We start from the raw sequence: 26820 nt of genomic DNA, 5'->3' as shown, positions 1-26820 counted from the left end.
GCTGCAGTTTTATTCTTGCAGATCGCACATATTCTTTTTTTCTTTATACTGTGAACTCATACACATTCCTCAGTCAATACTATTTTAAGTACTTCATTTAGAACATATTTGAATTGTAAATTTCTATTTTATGTTTATGACTTTTGACTTTTACACCAAATGTGTCTTTTCTCTGATTTATTATTTTGACATTGTGCACCAGATTGCCAAGGGAAATAAATTCCTTCTGTTCCATTCCTGCGTTGGCAATAAATGTGTTTCTGGTTCTAATATCCATAACGGCTGTCAGGGGAAAGAAATTTGATTACAAAAAGACTTAACTCTGGAAGACCTTATTTGGTTAAGCCTGCTGAAGCCTAATTTTATCTTTATATAAAGTTTCAAATCATTTTTTGCACAGAAGAAGGGCTCTGAGCAACTGTTTCAGTGCTAGCCTGGACAAGTAAGCAAGCAAAACTTTATTATACAGCACATTTAATTCCAGGTGGAAACTCAATGTGCTGCACAAAGTGTGTGATACAAGTTGCAGGCACAAAACCAAGCCATCATAAAAGCAAATCAAACTATCAAAGTAAATAAAAAACTCATAAAATAGTAAGCATTATTAACAACAAACCAATAAGAAAGACAAAGACATGCAAGTCAAAACTGAGCTTAAAAATGTTATAATAAATAAAATAAATACTAAAGCATGTAATACGTTTGAATTCAAATGAATAAAATAACTTTAAAAAAAGATTTTGACAAAAAGAGAGTTGACAGACTGGAAAAACTGTGAACTTGTCCTTTGAAGTATTTGCAGAGAGCAGCAGCAGTTATGATCCCAAAGGTTATACTTTTAATTCTATTTAAATCTGTCTTGTATAACCACTGACTCTAATACTCTTGTTGTAAGAGAGCTAAAAAAAATAATTACATGATCAAGAAGGAATTCTGGTGGTCAAGAGGTCTTAAATGTTGACCATGTAATTGCACTTTTTGGATTTTTTTTTTGTCCATCCTCCTGTATTTCCTGTCACTCCTTTGCTGCCAGCTATCAAATACATTTCAGATGCCCCAAACAATACTTGAAAATTCTCTGATAGCTCTTGATAGGCTTTTAAAAATCAATTTTGGAATTTAATGAAAGCAAAGAGGAGCTTTTGAAGCACAGCGTTCTTTGATCTCAGTAAGTGAGAATTTTTGTGGTGGTCCAAAATGACCACTAGAGGGAGCAATAGGACACTTGCTGCAATGACATACGGAATGCTGCGTTCAGGTACCACTGCACAGATATCGAACCGGAAAAGCTGCATACTTGTCCTTTAGTTTGCACCAGGAGGTGAATGGCGTGCTGTTCTTATCATCAGTACTGCTGCATTCAGATGTCATAAGATACTATATCTTCTAATAAAAAATGTTATACATTTCATCTTAGAGGACGAAGTTACTACTTATTGCTCATACTGTATCTGATGGACCCCAGACTAAAGTATTTAACTGATATTCTGGATGTCTCAAATTCAAATTTGAGTTGACATCACCAATATATTGGAAGCTTTTTTCAAAGAGAGAGAAAGCTGATACCTGGAGATGCAGACACTGAACTGTGCTTCCTAAATGGGGTAATGGTAAGGTCTTTTCACTTCCACTGAACTAGAGCCGCCCACACTCAAGTCAAACATTACTGCAATTAAAGTTTGGACAAGACAAGAGATAGATTTGACAAAGAATGTCAAAATTAGCAAGTTGCAGCAGAGCCTGTTTCTGATTTTTTTTTTTTTTGTCAATTCCACAAAACACTAATGACAGTATTAGGGTTATTTCTATTTATATATCTTGAAATGGGCCCAAATATTAATTGGAGAAGGGCTAGGCCTTTACCTTATAAGTATTGCATCTTAAATAAGGCTTCAATCTCAAAATTGAACATAAAATATACCATGCTAATTGTCTTATTGCTAATTTTACAGACACCAATGCTTCCTGCTCTTTTTGTAAATCTAATACAGAAACATTTCCTCTCTCTCTTTGTTTTAATGTGAAATAATATAAAGATTGTAAGGATATGGAATCTAAAGTCTTTATAACCTCTACTTCAGTTTACTCCTTTAACCTTAGAGATATTATTTGTAATACATCTAGACAATTGCACTGTTGAATGTGTAGACCTAATTACATCTCTTATTTTAAATGCCATTTTTTTTTATTCACAAACATAAATTCTTCCTAAAAGCTTTCCTCCTTGAAAAGAAAGCTCTTCTCAAATCACTCAGTTTATTAAAAAGAAAAAAAAAGTCCCAAGCTCTTGGAAAATTATGCAATTTCTTCTCAGACTAAATAAATACATTCCAAATCGGTATGCTTGTACCTATGTTTATAATTTTATTTATTATAGCACCTTAGAAGCAGAGCTTACAAAGTGCTTTGACAAGCAAAGAAAATCACTTCAACAATAGAAGCCAGACAATAATCCTGAATAAAGGCCAGACAAGAATTAAGATAGAAATAAACAAGAGATTGGAGACTGAAACATGCTAGAAAAATACAACATCAAAATAAAGGCACTAAACACATAATAATAATAATAATAACAACAACAATAATAATAAGCAAGATCAAGACAGACTAAAAATATAAATTAAAAGACAAACTAAAAGATGACATCACATAATAACAAGTCTATAAAAATGGATTTTTAAGAAGTCATTTAAAACAATTTACTCATTATACATACTTACACCATTTAGATTTTTAAAAAAATATATTGTCCACTTGATGCTTTGTACTACATGTTTATTGAGTCAATAAAAATAAATAAAACACTCTACTTTTGGTACGTATGCTATATTTTGATGCTAATACATATGCACTTTTACTTGTGCAACATTTAAAATCCATAATTTTTCCTTGTGTCTACAAAGTGATGTCACTACTTTTACTTCAGTAAAACATCTGAGTACATCAGTATGTTAAAATCTACTTGGCAATGATTCAGAGTCCACTTTCCCCGCGGACTTTGAACGCAGCATCAGTCAGCATCATTACAGTCATGTGATGTCGTGTCATGTGGTGCATTCACTTCCTACTGATTTGCTCCAGAGCAGATAGACTGTGCCGTATCATGTCGTCTTAGTTGGGCGCCTCACACTGCTCTCCGCCACAGTAAACATGTTATTTCAGTGTAAATCTCCCCGCTGGTCGCCTCTGAAGCTGGTTCTTTGGTTCGTGGCGTGTCTGGGGTGTTTGTCGGTCCGGTCCGGAGCGGAGGAGGACGGCAGCAGCAGCCCGTGGTACCAGGAGCTCTGCAGGTAAAAGCTAACAAACACACCTCCGGCTGACACACTGCAGCCAACACAACAAATGAAGCTTACAGCGTTTATGTACACACACATTTAAGCTACATTTAATTAAAAACATTTGTCAGTTGGTGGTTTATTTGCTTATTATAGACATGCTCACCTGATATCACGCGACCCACAGATGATAATATGCCGCTGTTAAATGTGGCTCATAAACAAACAGTCAGCTCTTTGTTTCACTTACAGTGTCAACTTTTACATTTACCTCCAAACGGTGTAAGCTAGCTCACATATCGACTCAAACTAATATTTACATTGTGTATAAAAACAACAGGTAAAAAAACGCGCTGCTTGACAAGTTTTATTCAGCTGACTTACTGTTGAATTAAACGAGCTTCAAAACGCAGTCAGAATAGTCTCGAGCCAAAGCTGTGAACGTCAATGTTGATATTTTTGGTTTTTTTTTTGTAAGCTAACATGTAGCTAACTGCTAGCGTTACATGAAAACTGTCATGTAACCAGCTAACGCTAAATGTTAGCAGCGTTTATCTGTCATGAGTCAGACAAGGACAGCTGCAACGACTGATCATTTAATCGATTATTTTCGCCACAAGAGGATCAATTGGCACATTTTTGTTAATCAAGTAATCGATTAATCGAGGAAATGTGAAAGAGCATGAATGACATGACAGAGGTATTTCTGTGGTTTAGGACTATTAGTTGGTCAAAACAAGACGTTGAAGAAGTTCCTTTAGGTTTTAGCATGTTCAAACTGGCTTTTCTCTGTTTTTAATTTTTTGCAAACCAAATGGTTAATCTAGACTGTAATCTGTTGATTATGACTCAGAGAAGGACAGTGGGAGGGCTGCAACAATTAGTCAAATAATCAACCCTTGCAAGGGCCAAGCTCTTGCAAATTAAATTTGTCTTGCATTTTAATGATAGTTAGTTTAGCAATAAAATTTGGGGTTTGGAATATTGGTTGGACAGGCTTCAGGTTATTGTAACAGGCCTTTGTCCTAATATTTTGTTAATAGAGACTTAATGTACTGATTGATGTATTGGTAAGTAAAATAATCCATTGCAGCCCTAGTAAAATGACATGAGTCAAAGAGGGATAATGGTTATTCTTTAAACATTCAATAGACAGAAGATCTGCAACTGTTTTAATACTCAATTAATGTTAAAGTTCATTGTTCAAGCAAACTTTGATGTTTCCAGGTTCTCCAGTGCGAGGTTTCCTGGGTCTTACATTATACTGACATAAATGTTTTTGGTTTTATGGATACTGCTTGGTCAAAGGAAGACATTTAGTGAAGCCACTTTAGGTTTTAGGATATTGTAACAGGCCTTTATTACTGTCTTATGCATCTTTGTGGACCAAAGGATTGATTGAGAAAATATTATAGAGATGAATCAACAATTACATAAAACATTATCCTTGGATGTAGTCCGAGTTAAATGACAGGTATCGGAAAAAGACAATGACACGACAGAAAAGAGAGAGAGCAACAAATTGTAGTTATATCATAGTCAAAGTAAGGATTGCAAGCTATTGTCTAAGTACAGTGTAGTCTTCCTCTGTTCAGCTCTGTTCAGCCAGCTGCTGTTTAAATATTGACACAGCACTTGTAAGGCTAGGGTGGCTGCATGTTATTTCTTGTTTTGGTAGCATTTGCAGAAATAGGTCACAAAAATACTTCACAGGGAATTATTTATTGCTGTTATGATCATATTCTTGACCAGCTAGTTGTGGTCAGTGGTAGAAGAATCATTCAGATCCTTAATATCATACTGTGAAAATACTTCACTACAAGTTTAAATCCTGTATTCAAACCACAAATCTTTAAAAAGTCAACTTTTCATGGTGTCAGAAAAATTGCCATGTGTTTAGCTATGTGGCATTTTTTCAGCTGATCCAAGAGGATTTTTTTTATCTGAAGAGTTGGGGGAATTTTCTCAACACATAAATCCTTTGGTTTTGGTTTTGTTTTCAGTTAACACAAAAAAGGGTATCAAAATGTTTAACTGAGCAAATATACTACATTTGCAACTGTTGCACAAGCAGGTAGATAAAAATTAAACTAGACACTTAAAAATGAGACAGAAGAGTCAGTGGAAATCATTAGTATAAGTTCAGTGCCCATTCAAGTAGGAAGTGATTCATGGGTGACGAGACAAAGCAGAAAGGGCACAAAAATAGTACACAGAAGAGCTCCAGCGAAGGTTTACTTTCATAATAAACTAATCAACTTACTGTTTGATCTTTAAAATGCTTGTTTATTTTTCTCCAAAACCTAAAAATATTCAGTTAATTACCACAAGGAAACAAAAAGCAGTGAATCCACACAACTGATAAGCTGAAACGTGGTAATATTGTCATTTTTGACTTAAAAATGACTAAAATGATTCTGCAACTAATATTTTTGTCAATCAACTATTGTTTCAGCTCCCAAAGACAACGTGTTTAATCAAGAATCAATTAAATTTAGCAGATGCACTGCAAAAGAATGCTTTTTTTAAAGATTTTTTTGGCAACTTTGCCTTTATTAGAAATTTTAAGACTAAACACTTAATTTATTGATAAAATCAATGTAATCTTGTAATCTCAATGCATCTTGTTATCATAAGCTCTATTCTAAATCAGTAATTCAACAAGAAGATATAAGCTCTCTAGACTGAAAATGATCCAGTGCTGCGGGGCCGATTCATTCTTCTTTACTTCATCTCTCTTATTCTTTGTGTTGCAGTTATAAATGGGAGGCCATAGACCGGGATAATAATATCAGCTACACGCTAAGGCTGTGCGCGTCCTCACCATCGACCAGCTGTGGCCCGGGCTCCGCTGTCTGTGCCCGAAACCTCATCACCAAAGCGGACAAGTCTGTCGGTGAGTACAGCCCGCTGGTGTACACTGGAACACAGTGAAGATTACGCAGATTAAGAAATCTCTTACCAGCCCGGTGTGTTTTTGGCACAATGGCTGTCTGTTCAAAAAATAATTGATGAACACAATAAAGAAGCAGAAAATGAAGGAGATATGTTGATTTGTTTGGGAAAGTATTGTGGTAGGAATTTGATTTCAAGGGTGTCATTAAACATTTTGTCAGCTTTAACAGCTTAAAGCCATTGAACTACCTGTGCTGTCTTTCCCACAGAAGTGGAATCCAAATGTGTGTGTACACACAAATTTTAGAGCCAGTGCGAACAGTTAAGTTTGACTTTCACTGCACCTGGTGTTCTGTTGCTCCCATCTGTGCCCAGAGTACACACATTTTAAAAGATTTTCCACAATAGCTTTGCCCTTTTTGCTGCACTTTGAACATAATTTCAGTTGCCTCTTGCAGCTCCACGCGGCAACAGCCTGTGTTAAGTTGCAGATTTCAGCTTTATACAATTTTATGGTAGAGTCACCTTTTCTTGAACTTGAACTTTGTCTCCACCAGGAGAAGGAGGCAAGCCCGGTGTAATAAGAAGGAAAACAGAACAATGACCTGTCATAGCCTTGTGCCCTGCAGTTTTGTTTGGATACATTGTGTGTGTAGTGTGTTCAGAGCAGGTGCAGGCCAGGATCCAACATGCTGACAGTCTTTTGGAAAGTCTGATAAGGCACCCAGACCATTAAACTGCTCTGTTTAAATCTTAATTACTGTGTTCATGTTTTTGAACAGTGAGGTGCATGTGACTCTGATGGTTAAATGGCTTTCCGGTGACACTGCAGGAAAAATAGTTTACATCCTAGGTGCTGTTTTGTTGTGTTTTGGTCATTTTGGCCACCCTCAATCCATGTAGTCTGTTACTGTGTAAAGCAGAAATTAACTGAATTATCTGGCTTCGTGTTGGTAGCAGGTCTGTGATCAAAGATGTTTTTAACTCTAGTTTGTGCTCTAGTTTGACCATTCAAATCAGAGGCAAAACAGAAGAATGTTACTGGTCTTGTTGATAGTTAAACATTGCTGATTAATTGGTTAGTTTTCTGTTTGGCCTGGTTTGTGTTGCACACTGATGAAATAGTGGATGGATTCCTTTCAGCCAATGAACAGTGAGTAAGCTATCCTGAGGTTTGTTACTGTAGGTGCATCTCTAGCGTATGTCTGAGGGTAAAAGTTGTCATCAATGTTGGATTTTTTTGGTGAAAGGCGGCATCACACATGCACAACCCTCAGTCCTGTTCATGACATGATCGCTGAGGGGTTTTCAAAGTGACGCGACGCTTTATGGATCAGTCTTTCAGAGCTGTATCAGTACATTAGCACATCTGATCTCCCTGCTGATGAGGCTGAATCTGCTTCTGCTGCTGCAGCTGTGTGTCAGCAAGATCCACATCTCCCTGTCACAGACAACCTCTCCCTGAAAGCCTGAAGTCAGGCAGGAGCTACACATTTCTAGATTCTGTGTTATTTAGATTCACATTATTATCTGAACAATTTCACTCAATCACCAACTTTGTTTCATCCAGAATACATAAAACTAAGTTAACTACACTACCCAGCTCTGCAAACAAATTTGTAATCAAGGCTCTTTTTTCTTTTTCTTATGCTGATATTTTTTTTAATTTTATTATTTTATGTAAATGCTGTTTTTGTACTATGTACTCTTGTACTTTTTGAGAAATAAGCAAAATCACACCGTCCTGTTAATTTGTGGTAAACCTGCAGTGCTCGTCTTTACACTGTTTATCATGATTGGAGCTAATTGCTTTCTCTCATTCAGACCTGACCTTCAGTTAACACAGAAAGCCTTGATGTCTATATAACCTGGCATAAATTGATTAAACTTTATTTCCGGCAGTTAATCGACTATAAATATAATTATTTATTTTGTAGCTACAGAACTTGAATGTTATTTTTTTTAGAATATTATCACAAACACAAACTTCATGTACAGCATACTTTCCCTTTTACATGGGTCAACCTTTTTCAAATTAGAGCTGCATTGATTAGTTGATTGGAAAAGTAATTATTTAGTTAACTGATTAATTGTTTCGGTAATTTTTCCATGTCCAACTTCTCAAATATGAGGATTTGCTGTTTTTCCACATTATAGTAAGCTAAATGTCTTTGGGTTTTGGACAATTTGTTGGTCAGTAGGGATGAGCTGGTGTCAATTTTTCAAACCAGTATCATCAAGAGCTGGTCCAGTATACAGAATTTAAAGCACTTGACTCAACAGTCACTCTCAAGTGGAACATAATGACACTGTGTCCTAACAGCTAACAAGTGTCTGTGACTGTTATCACTTTGCATCACATAACATCAGAGCTTTCCATCAACATTGACATTAAATTAAACATCACATTAAATATGCACTTCTGTCATGTGATGTAAACAAACCACGTAGGCCTATCTGCTGTGCTTTCAAGATAAAATGGAATATGTAAGGTTAACCACTCAAAAGACTGATCAGTAACCTACTTTCATTACAGACAGCACACGTTTTGTCTTGTGATGTTTAGTAGAAATGACAAAGCCAACTGCAAGTAGCCTAGCTCAGCGATGGTTTTTTACCTTAGCAGAAACATTCAGCTGCCTGCTGATCTCCCTTAAGTCAGTTGCTACCTATGTTGTTTTTTTTGTAATGAAATAAGGAGGAATCATGCAGATTTTTTCCAGTTCAATTAAATTACATGAACTCGCTGTACTTTGTCTAGTGTGATGCTTTCAAAGCTAGCAACAGGTAGCTTATGAATATTTCTTTCTTCGGCTTCAAATCCGAGATGCTGCCATATTGGTGCAGTTTAAATTTGCTTGAGAGGATAGCTCTGCCATGTCTCCTCTCGTCACTCCAAAAACACATGAATTCAGCAAACCTCTGAATTTTGATCTCCTTCATGTTGCGGTGCTCAAACACTAGTGGCTCTCTTCTGTTTATAAACAAACACAATATTTTCTTCATCACGTTGTCATATTGCGTATTGCTACAAATGTGATTTATCCAATGACACCATCGGCAGAGGTTCCTGATTTAGGCTAATTTTTAATGTGCCAGAACATGTCAAAATAACAAATGCCAGTTAAGCTGGTTTGCATAAAATCAAACTGGTTTGCATAAAATCAAACTGGTTTTAGCTTGTATGCAGACCCGCAAAACTGGAAATCGACCCTAACTCTATTGATGAAAACAAGCAATTTTGCTATTTTACAAATAAAATGTCAGGTTTTGTGTCTGAATCTCAAAGACTGATGTATTTACAATGTACTCAGAGCAAGACAGGCTTTCTCTTAATGTCTTGACATCAGGTTTAACTGATCAGTGTTCTTGTAAAAAATATCTTAATTTTAACATTTTTGCTCTCAGAATGAAATAGAATAATTCTTGCTAACTAACTTTACTTGATGGCGTGAAGCCCTCTTGATTGTTTATTGTTTCCACATCAATCAGATTCATTCAACTTTGATTCTGCTCCACATTTTTCTCTCCCCGAATCTCATGGTCCCCCCAAATCAAGAAGCCCTTTGGGGAGGAGCGCCGCAAAGTTTTTTTTAAATAACATCTAATTAAAGGTTTGGTTAGCTCAGAGGAGCAATGTGCTGTTTCCATTATCATTCATTAATGGACACAGATGTGATGCATTTTTAGACGTTTAAGAAGAAAATACTCTTAAAGGAATTAATTGACATTTCTTTTTGTAATATGCCGCCATCTGTTCTTATTTTCACCGCTCAGTGGATGTCTCACCAGTTATTGTTTTACTAAGTGTCCTTTTGAAGTTGTCAGAATCAACGCTTTTGTTGCATAATTACAATTACACAGTTTGTGGTGTGCGCATTAGCTGAGAGACAGGCATACATTTTCCCTTAATGATCGCTTTGATTTTCGCTGTTTTTGGAGCTGTTTCCCAGTTACATCACTGTCTTTGATTTGCCCGTGACCTTTCTGAAGACGACAGGCTGCCAGACAGAGTTATTTCAGAGACCAGCAACAACAACCTGTCCTGCAGTCTGAGGTCGTGACCTTCCCCCGGTGACAAATTGGTGTTTGGTAGCTCTCAGTGACAGAGTGTCATCTGACTCATATTTCTGAGGACAAAGAGCCGTGTTGCTCAATGAAGACCCTGGACTGAACACTGCAGACTCATGTTGGTGTAAGGTACATTTCCACCTTATTTGATAAAGATGTTTTTTTTCAAGAGGAAGATCACGTGTGGAAAGCGAAAGAATGGCAAACAAGAAGCAGTGCAGTCAGATGAGTTGCAGTTTAATCAGCCTAGCTGACTTATCACATGACACAGGAACACATCATCAGGCATAAACGCTCTCAAACACAAATAGACACAGATGCCACGCTCTGCTCACTCACTCTCTCACTCACCAGCTCCCTCTCTCTCTTTACTGCTTGCCTAAAGTTTTTTTCATGCTTTCTGGTTGACGGTTCAGAAACCACACATTGTTTACCCTCACAGTTCAACATTTATGTCTGTTGTGTTTCCTTATATCGCAGTTGTTCTGCATTATCCATTATTTTTCTGTTCGCTTTTTAGAGTTCTTTCTATCAAATATCAGAAGTTAGTGTCCATCACAAAGTCCAAGATGACGTCTTTAAATGACTTGTTTGGAGCGGCCGAATGTCCAAAAGAAAGAATTCCATAGATAATCAATTAACTGTCACATGAGACAAAAGAACGCCTCAAATCGTTATAATTTAAAATCTGAAACTAGGAAATGTTTCCTACTTTTTCATGTTAATTGACTTTAATGATTAATCTATTTTTCTATCATAATCAAATTATTATCAAATTATTTTTATGTCATTGTTTATGAGGGGGAAGGGCGACTTATGTTTCTTCTTTTGGCCTAGAGGGGGGACATACAACTTGTTAAAGTGTTTGTATTTTGTTTTATTTTAAATGACCACTTGACCCCATATCTTGTGGATTTTAAAGACATGTTGACTAATTTTGCCTTCCTTCGGATCTTTTAGACTCTCCAAATGTTGTCAAACTTAATGGCTTAAATCTAGATAATGAAATGAGTTGTTTTTCCGGGGTTTTGACGCTCACAAAAAATTATTTACCGATTTAATTATTTCTCTTTCCTGGTGTAAGTCAATGGGGAAAAGTCTTTCTGGGCCAGTGGGCATCATGTGACCGACCCAGACTTTTGGCCACTGTTAAATTTGCATTAGAGCCTGGAGCACTTCCTGGGGGCTTTCTCCTGCCCCTACTTGAGGAACAGGCAGCTGTAAGACATGGCAACACCTAGTTGTGGAGCGAGACGTTACAGGACTGTAAGCAGCCGGCAGCCAGCAACTCTAGAGAGAGACCAGGGGGAATAACAGCATGTTTTGGGGTTTTTTTACATCTAACCTGGTGAATTAAGGATTTATTTTTGACCAAACCTGACTGACTTACTAACTAGAAGGTCAAAACAAATAAAAAAATGAAACCACCAACCACCACTCTCCTCACATAAATACAGGACAATCCCTTACAAAGGACAAAGGGAAAAAGAGCAAATTATATATTTTGAGCTTGGACTGGAAAATGTCCCAGCTTTATCTAATCAAAATGTTCAGTGGAATTTCAGTGAAAGCGGGCGAACTGCACAATCCCCCTCTTTGCTCTTTATCTGCAGGGTCAGTGTCTTGCAAACTGTTGTAATACTGCCAGATAATAACTGTAACTGTTCGTTACAAGCGTTAACGTTGAAGCAGTGTAACAGGCTGCGACATGAGCAGTGCTTCAGTCCTTCAGACAGTAGTTTTTGGTGTTAGTAGGTCACACTGTTGTTGAGGCACATTCCTTTATGGCTCTCTGTGATAGCAGTCCTGCCTTATCAGAGAGAGCAAAGAGCGCACACACATAAACACACTTCAAACACTAATGAAAGTCTCTCTCAGACTGACTTAAAAAGAAAATATTAATAAAGAGATTAGAACTTTTCAGTTATTAGTAATAGAGAAACTAAAAATGCAAACAAAACAGAAACAAAAGGGACTAAAATGAGGTCATCAATTAGACACAGACAGATACACAAGAACAGTTTGTTGCAAAGGGGATTTTGCAGTCATAACGCTTTACTGAATCCAAATGTGTTTCTAAGGAAACGTTTTATTCATTGATATTTCTGATTGTTGATGTAACAGAGGCCAATTTTTAACCGTATATTTGGTAAGACATTTACAGACATCAGTCACTGTGACTGTTGTTTCATCGGCTGACCTGCTGTGAGTTTATTTCACTGCCCCACGCTTTAAAGTTCCTGACATGCAGAACATTTCTCACCGCTGTCCTCTTCTATTCATATGATAAATAACGACTGTGTGCTGACAGCAGGGTCAGGAGGATATTATGGTACGGAGGTTTATCTTGTGTGGGGGTCAGTCGAGGTTAGTGGGTTAAGAAATTATGCTGCCAGACTGTCTGCTAGAGTAACATATACCCTGTCAGAGAATGAGAGCTTGTGTGTTTTTCCTTTTTTGGTACTTACATTTTATCAGATAAATATTAAAATCTTTTCATGGCAAAAACAACTGCTACCAGGCATCATGACCTCTATGCCACTTACAATTCAACATTGAACCTTAGACATAGGAAATCTATATGCAGCTCTACATTGTTTGTGTATGATTATCCATGGGGGGTTGAGGATACAACCAAAAGAAAAGTGTGGGAAAAAGTTTAAAGCAGAAGTAAAGCTAGAAATCGTTAATTAATTGTTTCAAATTTATATATTTGTGACGGGCTGCCACAATTAAAACATCTGCCACCATGAATAGATTTCCTTTTTTTGTAGCTGGACTGTTCATTAGGAGTGTTGAAATACATATACTGTGCGGTTACTAATTGCACCACAGTCTCAGGGTGCAGAGCGTACTCTGGGCATAGACGGAGCAGCAGAACGTTTGGCGCTTTGAGAGTGAAACTCAGCTATTCTTTCTGCTTGATCTAAAAGTTTGCATTCACTCACAGCCGATTCTCCTCTCATCCACTGATCTGATCTGATCTAATAAGCTCCGAACGGATTGACAGATCAATTATCCACCCCACGAGTTACAAACTGCTGCTGAGGAAGAAAAGTCATGGAGAGCTCCAATTGAACTTACAAACCCACAAAAACCTCAGAATTTAGAGAGATGACACAAAATGATACAGACACACACACACATTCAAAAGATCAAAAAAAAAAAAAAGTTTGCTGTCGTCGTGACCCCCCCTCCCTTTTTCAGCTTTTGCTACACATATGCGCTAATCTTGTGGGAAATGCTGTTATTCAAATTAAAACATTATCTTTTTGGTCTATTTTGTATTTCATATATCACTACCCTGTCTCTGTCTTTTTACCCTTTTGTGTTGAATAATTGTTAAGATAATTTATTAAATGAAATATTTGCATAGTGATTTTCTAGTCACTGTCAACATCTACACATCCAGTAAAACAATCTAAATGTTTTTTGGTCCATAACTGACTGATTATGTGTCTTGTCTTGAATATGCAGGTGAGCTGTCCCTGCAGAGGCTCTCTGGCACGGTGCTGGATTACAACAGCACAGAAAAATGTCCAGAAAGCAACAACAACATTCAGACCAGCATCAGCTTCCAGTGTGGGAAAACCATGGTAAGACTTAAAACACACAAGGAAATGTTTTTTTAAACTGGATGATTTGTGCTTTTCCAGGAGCCGTGTTTAGGCTCAAACACAGACAGGGCTGAAGGTTACAGAAGCTGGTTTGTTGACAGGAAGGTTGCCAGTGTGATCCCCGCTCCGGCAGGATAAAGCTGAGAGGGGAAAGTGAAAGAGCAGCGTCTTCCCCTCTCTTATTACCACCACCGAGGTGCCCTTGAGCAAGGCCCCCCTCAGTGGCAATCATTAGTATTTTGTATTGGTTGCTTTTGTTCCAGTGTGTCTGCTAACACCTGGTCTAAAATATCTGTTTTGTCAGAAGCACAGAAGCAGCTTCTGTGGGTGTCGGTACTGGATCCACTCAACAAAAGTACTGCTTTGTTTTGAGAGCTTACAACCTAAAATATTGCATATTCTATTTTAATTGTAGATTAAAAATATGTACTCTATATTGCAGCCTTTTTTTAAACCTTATATATATTCTATATATTTTCTTTTAGAAAGTGAAAAAAACTACTTGACAATGCCACATTAATAAGGCACTTATTTCAGCCAATTTTTTGCAGCCTGTGTTAAGCTTTTGTAGTTATATGCAGTGTCTGTATTTAAAGACCGTTGCCTATAAATATTCAAAGCACTCTCACTTTTGGTTTACATGATTAATGCTCCACTTATTTGCATGGAGCATGATAACACATTAAGCCGTTACATGGCCAATGTATGACATTGGCCAAATTCTGTAATTGTCTTTTCTTTTACTGATATGAACTGCAGATTTGGACATGGGGGACATTGTGAGGACAGGCTCTTTACTGGGTGTGTTTTCATAAAATTCAGAAATAGCACTTTTCATCTGTTTATCATAATTTAATTGATAAGTTAACTTTTCAGTTTGTTACAAGATGAACACAATCCCAAATTTACTCAACCTGGCCTGATCAGAAACCTCTTTATGGATACATGTGTGCTAAGTAATTATTATTGTGGTTGCACTTTGAACCTTCTAAAAAGCTGCAACATTATAAACTTTGCTTGTGTAAACAGCCTCACCAGGAACATGTACACACACTGTTGTGCAGTATTGAGGAAATGAAATGTTGAACTCCTTCAGGTGTTTTTGAAGTGCCATTTTACTCATATTTCAATAAGCTGATTGAAAATGTGTGTTTTTTTCTGAAACGATTCTAAACAGCTAGGACGTCATTTCTTGGTATCAGAAGCAGCTGTCTGCTGTCAGCTGCAAAGAAAGGAAGTGAATCTGTGAGGAGAAATAATGTACGACAATGACAGTCACCTGCCATGTGTTTCAGCATATTTCAGTCAGAGTAAAGTGGGTGTTGACTTTGGTGGTGGATTGACATTAACGTTGTCAGCATTTCCATAGCATTTCCTGTCAGGTTGAAGAGCAGACAGAAAGTTTTTTTCTAATGGTACACTTTTCATTTTTATTGTTTTCAGAGTGTAAAGTGGAGAAATGTGAGTGGATTTCCTGAAACTTGTCAAAAAGTTATTTAATGCTGAAAAGAAGAAGTAGGGGCTGAATACAAACACTTGTAATGTTAACAGACTGCTTTTAGGTAGTTGAAGAGAACACACACAAATGTCACATTAAAAATTACAGAGCTTGTATTTGCGTCCTCTGCGTCTAGAATATTTACATAAATATAGAATAAACATTATGGAAGTGTTTACTTTTACCTGGCAAATTAAGATTAAAAAAAAATCTTAGATTGCCTTTTTTAATATTAAAAAAAGTAAAGAAGGTTACAGAAACTCTGATTTGACCCACATGCTCAACTGTCATTTTATGTGTCTCTGTGTTAAATTGTTAATGTCAAATGTGCACACAGCACCATAATATGTTGTCATTCACCTTTATCAACATGAAACTATCTGTCTCACTCATGTCCCTGTGTCTGTGTGCTGCAGGGCACCCCGGAGTTTGTTGCTGTGTCTCAGTGTGTGCATTACTTTGAGTGGAAGACCTTCACCGCCTGCAAGAAAGATAAATTCAAGCCGCACAAAGAGGTATGTGGTGGAACATGTGACTCACTGACGAGAAGGTTTTTGTTCTGTGTAAGGAAAAAGAACCTGCTGCTGTGTATGTTAAGGCGTGATATGTGAGACGAAATAAGACAAAGAGGTGTTAAAGAGGAAACAAAAGCTGTCTTCCCACTCTGAGTACGAACAGAGTTTACAGCATGTGTTCATCAGTGTAGAGGACATGTCACATGTTGTCACAAGAAGCTGTTTATGTGAGTTTAACGTAGAGTCACTGAAAGAATGTGTGAAATGCTTTAACGTTGCTTTTACACACATCTGTTGCAAAAGAGTTAAAGACCCATATTTTTGTAGGTCAGATAAAAATGTGTCAGCTAGCTCTGCACAATTAATGGAAATGTCTTCAAAATCACAATGTGGTCACGCAAAATATCCAGATCATTGGATCATGGTCTGCACACACCATACATGCATGAGAACATGCTTGTTTGGCACAGACCCCAGCAAAAATTAGATCATCGTTTATCATCAGCCCTAGTGTCAATTCATTATTTTTCTTACTTAATATGTTTATTTTATTTGAGTTTTATTTGTGTTTTTATGATTATGTTTTATGATTAATTGTTGATTAGATTAACAGAAAGTTCCTACTAGTTAAAATCAATATCGGTAATCAATTATCAAATCAATAATTGAACCTTTACAAGTTACACTAAACGACAGTATATTACCTTGACAGATTTATCACAGTTTAGAGGGGATTTTATTAAATGACATATAAGCACATTGATCAGCTACAATTACTATACTATGCTCTTTATAGAACCATGTACATAAACAATAAGTAGTTTTAACAGCCACACAAAGGTATGATATGGCAATTTTTTACCTCTTTTAAGAGTTTTAAGTTGGGCGTTTTCTTATTTCCAATAGTTTCTGTAAATAACTTCTAGCACTAACCCTCAATTTTCTTCTGTGAAAAGGTCTTCAAGTGATTATGAAAAGTTGTCGGTGACACTGTCTTCTCTGTGTCCAGGTGCCCTGCTATGTGTTTGACTCGGACGGTAAGAAGCACGACCTCAACCCTCTGATTAAAGTGAACGATGGCTATCTGGTGGACGACGGCGACGACACCATCGACTTTTACATCAACATCTGCCGAAGTCTCAGTCAGTACCCGAGGGAGGGCGGGGAGATGAATGAAAGGATAAATGGCTTGGAGAATGTATTTCTGATCGGATGCACTTATACTGAGCTGAGTGTGTGAGGTTAATTTTAGTTGAGCTTTGAGAAACTCTAGGATTCTTTCAGTTGAGAGGTGTAAAAAAGAAGAAGAAAAAAAGTCACAGAAGAAGAGAAGACTTTTTATTATTGTCACAATCAATTGAAACTGAAATAGGACTTTTCGAACATTACTCTCTGCCTATTAAGACCAGGAGATATTCTTAATAAGTAACACATATTCATTAATTTAAGAATGTCTTTGCCTGAGGCGCTTGTTTATTTTATTTTCAGAACTAGACCCCATTCCCTCATAAAAGAGCACTTTGACATTTTTACAAAAACTGGCTGCGTGGATTCCTGCTGATCAGGATTCTACAAAATAAAAGCCAGTAAGCTCTAAGCTGGAAACTTTGGTATTTTTCAATATGGGCCCTTTGACACAAATTTGTAAAACTGAGTGTCTAGTGGGAACAATAATTTTTCAAATCGTCCACTACTGACCGAGAGAACGAGAGAGCGCACCGAGCCATAAGCCGCGAATCAGACTGCTGTGTAACCACTAGGGGCAACATTGTACTGTCAATGTACATTCACTAAAATTGCTTGTTTTTTCCAATGACAGGCTCAGATTGTTCTGATATTATGAAAAAGATCCCACAGGGGAAAAAAAACCCAGTTCTCTTTACCTTTACTTAAGAATGAAACTATTCCTTCAGTGAGACTCGGTTAGATACAATAACAAACAGATTGGTTGAAGCAGAAAAAAACAAGCACATTTTTATTCCTGCTACAGCATTCTCACTCCATACTGGACCTCTTTCCAAATGCATTGTTTTTGTTCATCGCTTAGACAAAGAAACATGGGGAAATAGGGGTATTCTCTTTAAGTTATACTTTGATACTGCAACACTGGAGCTTCAGCATTACTGCTAGCAGCTACATTTTTTGTCTTTTATAAGTTCCAATCATATATAAACTTCCTTTTCCTCCCTGTCATCTCATATGCGTCCTCTTCTTCTCAGACGGTCAAGATAAGTCATGTCCAGAGGAGTCTGCAGCCTGTCTGGTCACCAGTCAGGGCTCCTACAACATGGGCTCTCCTACCGGACAGCTGGAGCTGCTGTCCAACGACAAGTATGAATACTGACCTCCTGTTCAATATATGAGAGTCATCTGACTTTCCATCTTTTTAAATTAGAGTAGTGAATGCTTTGAACTTACTTGAGGGTAATACTTGAATAGTTTCAAAAATATCTGATTGTTGGTACACCCAGGATGTGCTGACGTGTAAGAGACAGTTGTGTTTTTGTTAATTTTTTGAGTAACATTGGACATAATAAACTCTTAATGTTTTTTCTTGTTTCTTGTCTCCTTCCAAGACTGAGGTTACAATATGAAGTCAGTAAAGATTCGTCTACTCCAGAAATCTGTTCCGGACACACTCCTGGCGTCACCATCACTTTCGTCTGTCCATCAAGCAGGCATTCAGTAGGTCACACACATATATATACACAGCAAACTGGTATCTTCTTGTTTAATTTATTCCGCTTTTCATGCTTTTCTGCTGTACTTAAAAAAAAAAGAAGTAAAGTGACTCCTGTTATTCTAAAAGTGTGCTTTGGTTTGACAGGGCAGCCCTCCTAAAATGATAGCAGAGTCAAACTGTCGTTACGAGGTGGAGTGGGTGACTGAATACGCATGTCACAGAGACTATCTGGAGAGTCACACCTGCAAACTGACCAGCAATCAACACGACATCTCCGTAGACCTAACGCCGCTCACGCTAAGCTGTAAGTCGTTCCCACTGTAAACCTGCTATCTCAAACTATCACCACAGAGGCCTCAGACGATTTCACAAGACTCTTCACATGTTTATCTTTGCATTTCCCCCATCATTTTTTCTTTTATCACTAAGTAAGAACTTGCTTACTTTTTTAAGAAAGACTGCAAAAATGGAGAGTTAAAATGGCTTTTTGTTTAACTTTAACGAAGCAAGCTGTACCACACCCCTTAACATGTCAATATAAACATTTGCCAATGGCAAGGTCATTAACTAAAATGTTTCTTTTAAAACCAGAAAGGTTATAAACTGTAATTTAATATAAACTTCATTTATATAGCACTTTTCAGTTACAAGGGGCTTTACATGGCTAAACTTGCAGGGTTGATTGTTTCCGATCCGGATGGAAATCATGGATTTTTATTTATTTTTGTGTGGCGCATAATGCAACTGCTTCCTGTGTCAGTGTAGGGAAAACCTTGTTCTCAAGAAATGCAATCTCAAGCTGCGTTGCTTTACTAAACACCAAGAGTCAAAATGAAAGAGAGGAAAAGGATATCAGTTGTTCAGTGTGCAAAGTTTAAATGTATTGTTTTAACTAAATGATGAAGAGGAATATGAGACCCATGCTCTAACCTTAAGCTTTCATAGAATAATTAACAACTTAATAAAAACTGACTACCAGGCAAAATACTGTACCTTTGCACTCATGTCTTCATTCGTCAAACTAGTTCTTAGAGCAGTAAGTATTTATTTATTTTAGCAGTCAGGAAGTATCAAACTGGAAACAGCTATATGAGTGCAAGTGCTAATAATTCAATAAAGCTCAGACATCTCCTCTCCCATATATTAATCACTATTACATATTTAACTCACAAGAAGTATTGGCTCATAATTGTGCTTTATTTATCCCAGGCAGAGGAAGTAGAATTAAACTGACCTTCCTTTTTTTTTTGTCGACTCATTGTTAGTCACAGTTAATGCACAAGCCATGACTACATTCACACTGCAAGCCCAAGTGCCCAATTAAGACTTATTGCTCAGATCAGTTAGTTGTGCGTTTGGCTGTTCACATTATCTCTTAAATGTGGCCCATATCAGATTCCAGAGTGAACTGGTCACAGTCCTGTACTGACCCTAATGTGCAAAAAACCAATATCAAAGACGTTGGCTGCACGCTGCCATTTCTAAGTAAATATAGAGGCCACTGAAGTCAGCATTCACACTTTCATTTACAAGTTGATGTGCAGTAGAAGCACTGAAACAGATTCTGCCAAAATTTCAGGATGTCACAGGCTACTGTTATCTACATTTGTCTGTGCCCCTGACATTTTTAAAAATATTTCATTTGCACACACACACACACACACACACACACACACACACACACACGGGCACACACACAGCATAACTACATAAAATCCAAATAATAAAAAATAAAACATATGTCAGAAAAGGTCAAGGTCTGAATCACATAAAAAAATCAGTTGTGTACCACTTCTGCCTGCAGTTCGAGCACAGCGAGGCTTTGTGTCCTTCTTGTGTTAATTCAAGTGGTTGCACACCTGAATGTTTAAAAACAAATACTAATTTCTAAATGAAGCTGATTGTTTTCACAGATTTTGCCAATATTGATTATCATTTTAGAGGAATAGTTCCACATTTTGATAAGTGCACTTATTCACCTACTTGCCAAGAGTAAGATGAAAAGATTTATTTAAAAAAAGACTTGCAATAAGATGATCAAAATAATAATTAGTCTTTCGACAAATATGTCAACCTAAACCCTCTGATGCCACTTTTTCTTTGTGTGTGTGTGTAGCCACAGACCATCCGTACTACGCACACTCTGGGTCCAGCGATGGGGACGACAGCTACGTGTACTACCTGAACGTTTGTGGACAGATTCCCACTAATGAATGTGGCCAAGACCAGTTTATATCGTCCTGTCAGGTGAAGAAGTCCGGAGACGTGAAAAAGGTGGCTGGAAAATATCAACACCAAACGCTACGGTAATGTGTGTGTGTGTGTGTGTGTGTGTTTGTGTTTGTGTGTGTTTGTGTGTTTGTGTGTTTGTGTCAGTCGGCTGGGAGGTGCCTAAAGATATACAGATTGGCTGTTTCTACAGAGATTTCATGACAGGGCTGCATCAAAGACTTCATTATGTCATCTTTGCTTAATTATACAAAACCAAACAACACAGGCATCGTGTAGCCACAGTCTTTGATTTTAGACAGCATGCCAGTATCCCAAAAGCAAAAGTGGCGTGACGCTTTCTTAACAATAACAATTGCATATCGTGGCAATTACAATAATTTACTGTCTCTGTTACACGGTGACTGATCTCATCCTCTACTCGCAGTAAATGCTAAGTTGATGTATACTGTAAAGCTTTTTCCTGCTGGTATTGAAACCCAAACCTTTAGCTCCCATTTGCTCTATTGATTTTGCCAGTGTTTTTTAAAATTTTTGGAATTGTCAGCTAGTGTTTGTAAACAGTATCGCCAAAAAAAGTGAAAGTAAAAGCTAGAAAAACTCAGCGTGGTGTTTTGCCTCGCTGTAATTGTTTCTGTGCTGTTTCTGCAATTTCCGTAGCTTCTTCTTTGATGGGTGCTCTTATCTGATGGGTGATCTGGCACCTGTTCGCTACCTTTTTTAATTTGTATTTTTATTTTTTTCAAAATATACAAATGATGCAGTCACAAATCGACAGTGCAGAAACACCAATTTACATTACAAATAACCTAAAAGTAAATTAGCAGACAAAAAAATAAAATAGCACATAGCATAGTATGAATTTAAGTTTCTTAAATCTGCTTGCCTCCACGCTAAACTTTTTTAAAAATGTGATCATACCATTCAAAAAGGCTATGGCAGGAACATTTCCATGTTTTTGTGTCAGTGTTGTGACAGACTAATAGAACTGCTAATACTGGAGATAAAAAAAATGACTGATATGCATTACTGTATTTGTCAAGCATAATTATTACTGCAATTTCTAGGTTTTAGTTTGTTTTTTTTCAAAAATTCTAACTGTTATGCAGAAAAGTAGAGACTTAACTACAGAAATAACATATCAGTCCCAGAAAATACTCACAAACACTTAATGTTTAACCATTTTCATTGATTAAATGTCAGACATTGTCAGTACATCCACTGTTTCACCTTACAACCTTGTTTTTGTGTGTTTGTTTGTTTGTTTTCATCTGTAGTTACTCAGATGGAGATCTGACTCTGATCTACCCAGAGGGCAACAGATGCTCCACCGGCTTCCAGAGAATGACCATCATCAACTTTGAGTGCAACAAGAATGCGAGTAAGACAGAGATATTAAAGATGTTTACTTGTTTTGTTCTTTTTTCAATAATTTCCCTCTGTTTTATATTTAACTTGAACATTTTCTTGACTTTGGCACCATGTGATGTTCGTATGACTTAGTCAGCAAGACAACAGGCTGCTACCATGAAATTTTGTTCCTACTAATTTTGAATATACAATTTAGAACATGTATGTCAATGTGTCAGTGATGTTGAGATTCATCATAAGTGCATGATTAATGTGAAATATTTGATTTTATATTTCCAAATTTGAGGTAACTGAGTCAAAGGAACGCTTCATTTACTATTTAAAATACGGAAAATAATGTGACTTCTGTTGTATTTTACCCCTTGAATATATAACATTGTTTTTTTCACCGTTTCTCGAATCTCTACCCCAACTTCACACATTTTTTAATTCAAATACCCAAGGGGTGACTGAATGATTTGTGCATTTGTGCATCAAGTCTCAGCTCATTTTTAACTCACAGTTTGCCTCATTTTTCTGCAGCCAACGGTGGGCGAGGAACTCCAGTTTTCACAGGGGAGACGGACTGCACTTATTACTTTGACTGGGAGACGGCCTTCGCCTGCGTCAAGGAGAAGGAGGATCTACTGTGCCAAGTTCGAGATGGCCACAAACACTACAACCTTTCACCCCTCACCAGATACCCTGGTGAGTTTTAAAGTCAAAAATTGTCTCTAAAATAGCAATTGATTGTGTTACCATATTCACTCAATGCAGTTTGTTTCCCATGCTGTCTGTTATGACTAAACATTTGTTGCTGAAACTCTCCTGTGTGCAGCTTCAGGGTCAGACGTCAGTGAGAACTGGGAGGTGGTGGACGCTAAATCTACAAAGCAGGACTGGCGTTTCTACTTGAACGTCTGTCACAAAGTCATCCAGACAGGAGGTGCTGCTGGCTGCCCTTTGAATGCCTCCATCTGTGCCGTGGGTAAGAGTCTCAAACAAAGATGGAAGATTTCTAAATACTATTTCAGGTTTTACACCCCCCCCCAAAAAAAAGAATAAGTGATGGTGATTTAAGTGTTGGGTAAATGTGTAGGGAGGTCGAGGAGAAGCCTATCGGCCCAGATTCTTCATCATTTACTCATAATTCATGGTTCTCAGCAATTAAAACCCCATTAAAGAGCCATGCTTTCGCAATGGATGACTGTTGTATTTATTTACTGCACTGAAGAGGACCAGTGTGGTGTATTGATTGTGTCTGTGCTTCAGATAAAGAACATGGGGCCATCAGTCTGGGCAGCTTCCTCTCATCTCCCCAGAAGACTAAAATAGGAAATGACATCAGACTGGTGTATACTGATGGAAGTTTTTGCATGAATAAAAAGACGAGGATCCAAACTATCCTGACCCTCAAGTGCAAAACGGGTATGTTGAGCAGAGATAAGTAGTCATTAATTATATTTCATTGTAACATTTTATTTCAATATTCTTTGTCTTTCTCTCTGATTTCTGTTTGGTTGAGATGTCGTTGTCTCCTCCCACACATTTCTTTTTCTTGCTTTCTTTGCAGGAGATCTGGAGAGCGCTCCCGTCCTTCGTAGCCTTTCGTCTGATGGATGTGTCTACGAATTGGAGTGGTACACTGCCGCCGCCTGTGTCCTCTCAAAGACACAGGGAGACAACTGCAAGGTGGAGGACCCTCAGGCTGGTACGTCACACATATACACAAGTTTGATCAAAGTGGTTTCTGACTAATGCATACTTTTACTTGAGCAAGAGAGCAGAAGGATTATAATGGGATGTTTATCATTGTGTACCAAATATATTGAATTTACAGTTATACAAAACAGAGAAAAGCAGCAAATACTAACATTTGTGAAGCTGGTACCACTGTATGTTTGGTTGGAAATTACCATTTATTTATTATCATTATTATTATTATTTTACTTATTTTGAGTCATGTCCTTACTTTTTTGTTTGTCTTTTAAATTTTTTTTCTTTTATTTTTTTACTTTTCTTTTCTCTAATTTTCAGGTAATTTTCTTGTACTTTTGTACATTGTCATTAAATTGCTTATTGCCTTATTATTATTATTGCCTTTTACCTATGTTTTTGAAAGACATCAAACAAATTTTCTCAGGTCTCAAAGTGTTAAAGGAAACTCAACAGTTCAACTGCTCAAATTTATAATTCCTCTTTTGGACTAAAAAAAAAAGGAACTAAAAGTTTTTAGTTCAAAAGAACTTGTTGGGAGGACGTTTCACCTCTCAACTCTACCACCTGGTGGGGAATCACAGGCTTTTTAACCTCTGCAGGTCACACCATCATGTCACATGAGACTTATTACATGTGAATCATCAAAAAGGCTTCTTATTCTGCCATCTAGTGTTCAGTACATGATCTGTCCTGATATGTTTATAGTTCAGTACTATTTGGCGGAGCCATCGTCCGATCAGACTTAATGCTGATGAGAGCTGAACCAGCTCTATCCTCCTCTCTAACTGGCCCCTGTTGCTCCACAGGGTTCTCTTTCGACTTGTCGCCTCTCTCCAAACCCAATGGTGGCTACTACAACCTCACTAGCGGCAACTATGACTACTTTATCAACGTCTGCGGCCCTGTCACTGCTGGGAACTGTCCTGAAAAGGCTGGAGCATGCCAGGTCGAAAAGAGGTAAGAAAGAGCAGCAAGCAGGAGCACTCTCAAACATCTCTACAATAATCCCAACTAAACAAATTAAAAGTGTCAACACTAAGCAACAGATTTGATCCAAAAGTCTTCATAATATGCTTGAAAATGCTGTTGGGTTTTGTTTTTTTTTTTGTTTTTTTTTTGTTTTTTACACAATTACTCAAATTGTAAGACAGAAATCTATTTATTTAAAGGGGATCACGTACAGTTTAAAACACAAGTGTTACCATTTGATGCTCTGTACCAGATTATACCACAGAGCTAATTCACATCTGCAGTCCCTCGGCAGGGCACAACAAAAAAAACAAAAACAATATGAGACAGAAAATGCAACATAAAACTACACAATAAAGCACAAAACACACAACAAAACACTACACACAATAGTGCATTACAAGTTAATGTTTGTCAAGTTAGTAATGTTGTCCAGATTTCAAGGTCAGTGAGTACATGGCTGAGCAGCTTTTACGTCTTTTCAAGGTGGTTTTGAAAGAGCTGCATCTCCTCGCATTGTCAGGCATCTGTATTGTGCTCTGTCTTATGAAAATCTGAGACCAAGAGCAAATGAGAGAAAAAAAATAAATATTTAAGTAATTTCAAGTTTGAATCTCTTCAATATTAAAGAAAGGTCAAAAAGTTGGAATCATGAGCATGACCTTGCATCTAATGTGTGTGCTGTGAAATAAGTAATGTGAAATATGAAGGAAATTAATGATATGATTTTCCGTCTGCCGCTTCAGCGCTTGGAGTCTTGGGGAAGCAAACTCCCGTCTGTCGTACTATGACGGTTTGATCCAACTGACCTACGTTAACGGCTCCCAGTACCACAACAAACAACACACTCTCAGATCCACACTCATCTCCTTCCTCTGTGACCCAGAAGCTGGAGCTGGGTACCCCGAATTCCAGGTAAACGATGTCTCTGCATGTTGCTGACGTGCTTTATTTGCTTTCCTTTTTGCAAAACGTGTCTAGAATTTTGGACATTTTCTTTTTGGTCTTTGATCTGTTTAAGGCATATTTTGTCCCTCACCAGAATAACCTGTAATTTTAATATCATCTTAATTTTCTGAATCCAGACTGAGGACAATTACACGTATAACTTCCGCTGGTATACATCCTACGCTTGTCCTGAAAGGCCTCATGAGTGTTTGGTGACAGACCCCAACACTCTTGAGCAGTACGACTTGTCCAGGTAATACATGGATACATATTGTGTCAATTCACCAGGAAACTAAGATGTTTTTTAAAACATCATAACACACACAGATATTTCCAAACTGTCCAGATATTCATAATTGACCAGTCCTAAGTACCACCCCCCTTAGTTACTGTTGCTAAGTCGGACAAGCTTCACACAAAGAAACATGGCTATGTCAGTTCCGTTTGGCCGGGTGCCACAGTGTTTTTAAATACACTTTCAAGATCAAGATAAACTTTATTATCCCCTGAAGGAAATTTGTCTTGGGCTACAGGTACTACACAAAGTTTCAATCACAGCTACACTATAGAGACAATCAATCTTGAGGTGAGACACACAGAAAAACAAAATAAAGTATGTATCGATTACACTAATTAGATGTAACCCACAGATGAGGAAGGAAAGTTACATGGCCCTCATGTATTGCACCTGCCCTACAATGTTGCACCAGCCTCTGCGATCACAATCTTTTTGCACAATATAATATTGTGCCAAGAAAAAAGAGCAATGTAATTGCACAAGAATAGAATAGAGAAGAAAGATTGATGATGATGATGACAAAAAGTATGAAATAAATGATGGTTATGTCTTGGACAGCAATAAAAATGAGATAAAGTAACACCTATTACACAATGATAAAATAATCATAATACAAGCAATATAAGTTAAAAGAGCCATAGTTATTACCCTGGGATAGAATAATAGCAAGTAACAACACGATAAAAGCAAGAACTACAGTGTGTGAATGAAGGATATATTATAGGATATATATTTATGATGTTGTCTTTTATA

General features: G+C 37.3%; 1 protein-coding gene across 2 annotated transcripts in view; it reads left to right on the top strand.

The window, feature by feature from the left end:
• The first annotated feature begins 3053 nt into the window (after positions 1 to 3053).
• igf2r (insulin-like growth factor 2 receptor) overlaps positions 3054 to 26820 on the top strand; it is a 49886-nt gene continuing 26119 nt past the window's right edge. For both annotated transcript variants that reach the window (XM_042503102.1, XM_042503101.1), the window contains exons 1-17: positions 3054 to 3290; positions 6032 to 6171; positions 13719 to 13837; positions 15773 to 15871; positions 16881 to 17013; positions 18091 to 18202; positions 18448 to 18556; positions 18699 to 18858; positions 20671 to 20860; positions 22061 to 22164; positions 22677 to 22841; positions 22972 to 23121; positions 23406 to 23561; positions 23707 to 23844; positions 24659 to 24809; positions 25568 to 25736; positions 25907 to 26022. In XM_042503102.1, the coding sequence (XP_042359036.1) occupies positions 3151 to 3290; positions 6032 to 6171; positions 13719 to 13837; positions 15773 to 15871; positions 16881 to 17013; positions 18091 to 18202; positions 18448 to 18556; positions 18699 to 18858; positions 20671 to 20860; positions 22061 to 22164; positions 22677 to 22841; positions 22972 to 23121; positions 23406 to 23561; positions 23707 to 23844; positions 24659 to 24809; positions 25568 to 25736; positions 25907 to 26022 (2351 nt within the window). In that variant the 5' untranslated portion in view covers positions 3054 to 3150. The remainder of the gene's footprint in view (positions 3291 to 6031; positions 6172 to 13718; positions 13838 to 15772; positions 15872 to 16880; positions 17014 to 18090; positions 18203 to 18447; positions 18557 to 18698; positions 18859 to 20670; positions 20861 to 22060; positions 22165 to 22676; positions 22842 to 22971; positions 23122 to 23405; positions 23562 to 23706; positions 23845 to 24658; positions 24810 to 25567; positions 25737 to 25906; positions 26023 to 26820) is intronic.

Source organism: Plectropomus leopardus, chromosome 16, assembly GCF_008729295.1.
Source record: "Plectropomus leopardus isolate mb chromosome 16, YSFRI_Pleo_2.0, whole genome shotgun sequence".
Classification (NCBI taxonomy): Eukaryota; Metazoa; Chordata; class Actinopteri; order Perciformes; family Serranidae; genus Plectropomus; species Plectropomus leopardus.
The sequence above is the reverse complement of the archived record's forward strand: the minus strand, read 5'-3'. Positions and strand labels throughout refer to the sequence as shown.